This window comes from Egretta garzetta, unplaced genomic scaffold, assembly GCF_000687185.1.
Source record: "Egretta garzetta isolate BGI_Z169 unplaced genomic scaffold, ASM68718v1 scaffold112, whole genome shotgun sequence".
Classification (NCBI taxonomy): Eukaryota; Metazoa; Chordata; class Aves; order Pelecaniformes; family Ardeidae; genus Egretta; species Egretta garzetta.
The window spans coordinates 329128-331455 of NW_009258884.1; the positions used below are offsets into that span (position 1 = coordinate 329128).

The 2328-nt window shown below is 48.5% G+C and overlaps 1 protein-coding gene across 1 annotated transcript in view; it reads right to left on the reverse strand.

Moving 5' to 3' along the window:
* MRM1 (mitochondrial rRNA methyltransferase 1) overlaps positions 1-2328 on the reverse strand; it is an 11337-nt gene that overhangs the window by 5549 nt on the left and 3460 nt on the right. Inside the window, exon 4 of the mRNA XM_009633874.2 lies at positions 678-798. Coding sequence (XP_009632169.1) covers positions 678-798 — 121 coding nt within the window. The remainder of the gene's footprint in view (positions 1-677; positions 799-2328) is intronic.

Genomic DNA, 2328 nt, shown 5'->3' on the forward strand with positions numbered 1-2328 from the left:
CAGGTCTGGCGAGGAGGTGACGCCTGCTCCTCCTGCTGGTACCGCAGCAGCCACCAGCTCCTGCCTCCTCCTAGGTGTACAAAAGCAGCCACTGACGGGTCTCCGTGGCGGTCTCCATGCCACAAAGCCTAACTCTGTGTTTAGACCATCCCCAGCAACAGCTCCTCACGCTTCTTTCCAGAGCTGGGCACAGAGACATATTCCTCTTTTCAAAGACATGGCAGAGCTCACCATTACAGCCTCTGTGCAGCAAGAGCAAACACGTACCTCCTGGGTCTCTCACTCAGGTTTGTGGTTCGCCAACACAGAAAATCCAGGTTCAGGGCTTTAGGAAAGGACCAAAAGCGCTGCAGAACACAACACAACACAACACACTGTGGCTACACTGACCCAGACCTGCCCTGCCACTGAGAACTGCCACCTAGACCCTCTGCAGCTTCTAAACTCTCTGTTCATCTACACAAACTGGTTTGTTCTTGCAGCTCCTACTGGGAGGCTTCTCGGCTCCCCCTCTTCTTCTGGGTCCCTATTTCGTTTGCAGCCAGACCATTCTTGCTCAGCTTTTCTTTTCCAGCCCAAAGTGTGATGTAACGGAACAGACCTGCAGCTAGCTTTGGAATGAAACATCACCTTACACGTGCACCTCCACAAGCCCAAAGCTCTGTAAATTGAAATACCTATTACTATAATAATGGGTTTATTCCACTGAAATTCCAAGCAACTGATGACAGGAACATTTTCCACATCCTCAGGCTTGCTGACCGTTCCCAAGACTTCCCAGCCTTCTGCAGTTTTAGCCTAGAAAGGGAAAGGAAACAAATGTTAAAAAATTGCCTAATTTTCATTGTAAGCTTGAAAAGAAGTCGTATGCAAACACACTTCTTTTTGTTTTTACATTTTCAGTCAAGCTGGCTTTTCCATTTTTTTTTGGCACCCCTTGAATTTTTACAACTAAAGTCCTCCCCAGTACCAGCACACAAACCCTGATTTAAGAAAAAAAAAAATAATTAAAAAGTAATTTTCCTTCTGATGTTTATTCCAGTTCAGCAAGCAAACAAACAGCAACTGAAAAGCTTTTTTTTTTGCCCATACAACAGTACTAGGAAGGTTTTTGCCAGGAAAGCATACAAAAAGAGTAGTGTTAAACAAATTAGCATAAGGCTGATCCACAGAGCAATGCAGTGGAAGTTCTCAAGTGCAGGCTCAGCCATTAGAAGCCCACAGTAACATTTTCAAACACAAAGTGCACGTTTTCAAACTCAGATGCCAAAAACCAGCTCCTACAAAAGGCAGGGCACTCAGCACTCTGTGCCTCACACAAGCAGAGAACCAGCCTTCCCTCCCACACCCTAGTAAAAGGAGCCTTAATTATTTGTCTTGGAAATCCATTTTAACAATAAAAGAGCTGCTGCTTCTTGCCAGCTTCATTTCCTGTGAAATTGGCCCTTTTTACATTACGTTATATCAAATTTATGCCAGCCAGGCAATGCCAAGGGTTAGGCCAGTGAATCTGGGTACAATTAAATGAACTGCTGCAATGGCTCAAAATGTTAATAATTCAAGCTTTACAGTAACAAAGTGATTCTTCCAGCTGTTTCAATTAAATATCAATGTATTTTATGTATCTTTCATTTCACCATCATCCAGAGCTCTGTTCACCCAAGGGTCTGCATCCTCTGCCCTCCTGCCCCGTGCTGAACCCTCCAGCCCCACTGCTCCCCCAGGTCTGGGGGATCCCACAGGAACAGAGGAGGGCAGACGAGAGCCTGCAGCTCCCTGCTAGGTGTGCACACAGCGCTCAGCCTGTCCCCAGCCCTGCCAGGGCACAGGGGACCTCCACGAGGAGTCGGGGCAGCCACACAGTGCTATCACAGGGGATGGACACACTCTGCTAACTCAAAGCAACTTCCCTGGGTTTGTTTCAGTTTAAACCATTTTTTTTGCCACGTGCATTCCCCCTCCTTTTGCAACACCACTCTGCAAAGAGCCCTATCCCACCTCACCGCATAGGTACAGCGTAAAAAGATTCCCAGCAGCTTGCACCAGCCCTGGTTTCTCCTCTCTCCCCTGCTCCAAAGGCTGCCCAATGCTGCCATCATGTGCCTGGGCCCCGGCTGCTGCCTCCACCACACGCCGGGCATGACCGGCCGCAGGCAGCAGCCCTAGCCCTGGTCCCCACGGAGGGAAAGGGAGACAGACCTCGTCTTGCCGAGTTTGCAAGAGATAGACACAGCATTATCCTGCTATTACCATCTTCCAGAAAAAGACCCACAACTCAGCCCTGTTACCCAGCCCAATGGAACGGGACTGGGGGTACATGCTTGTCAG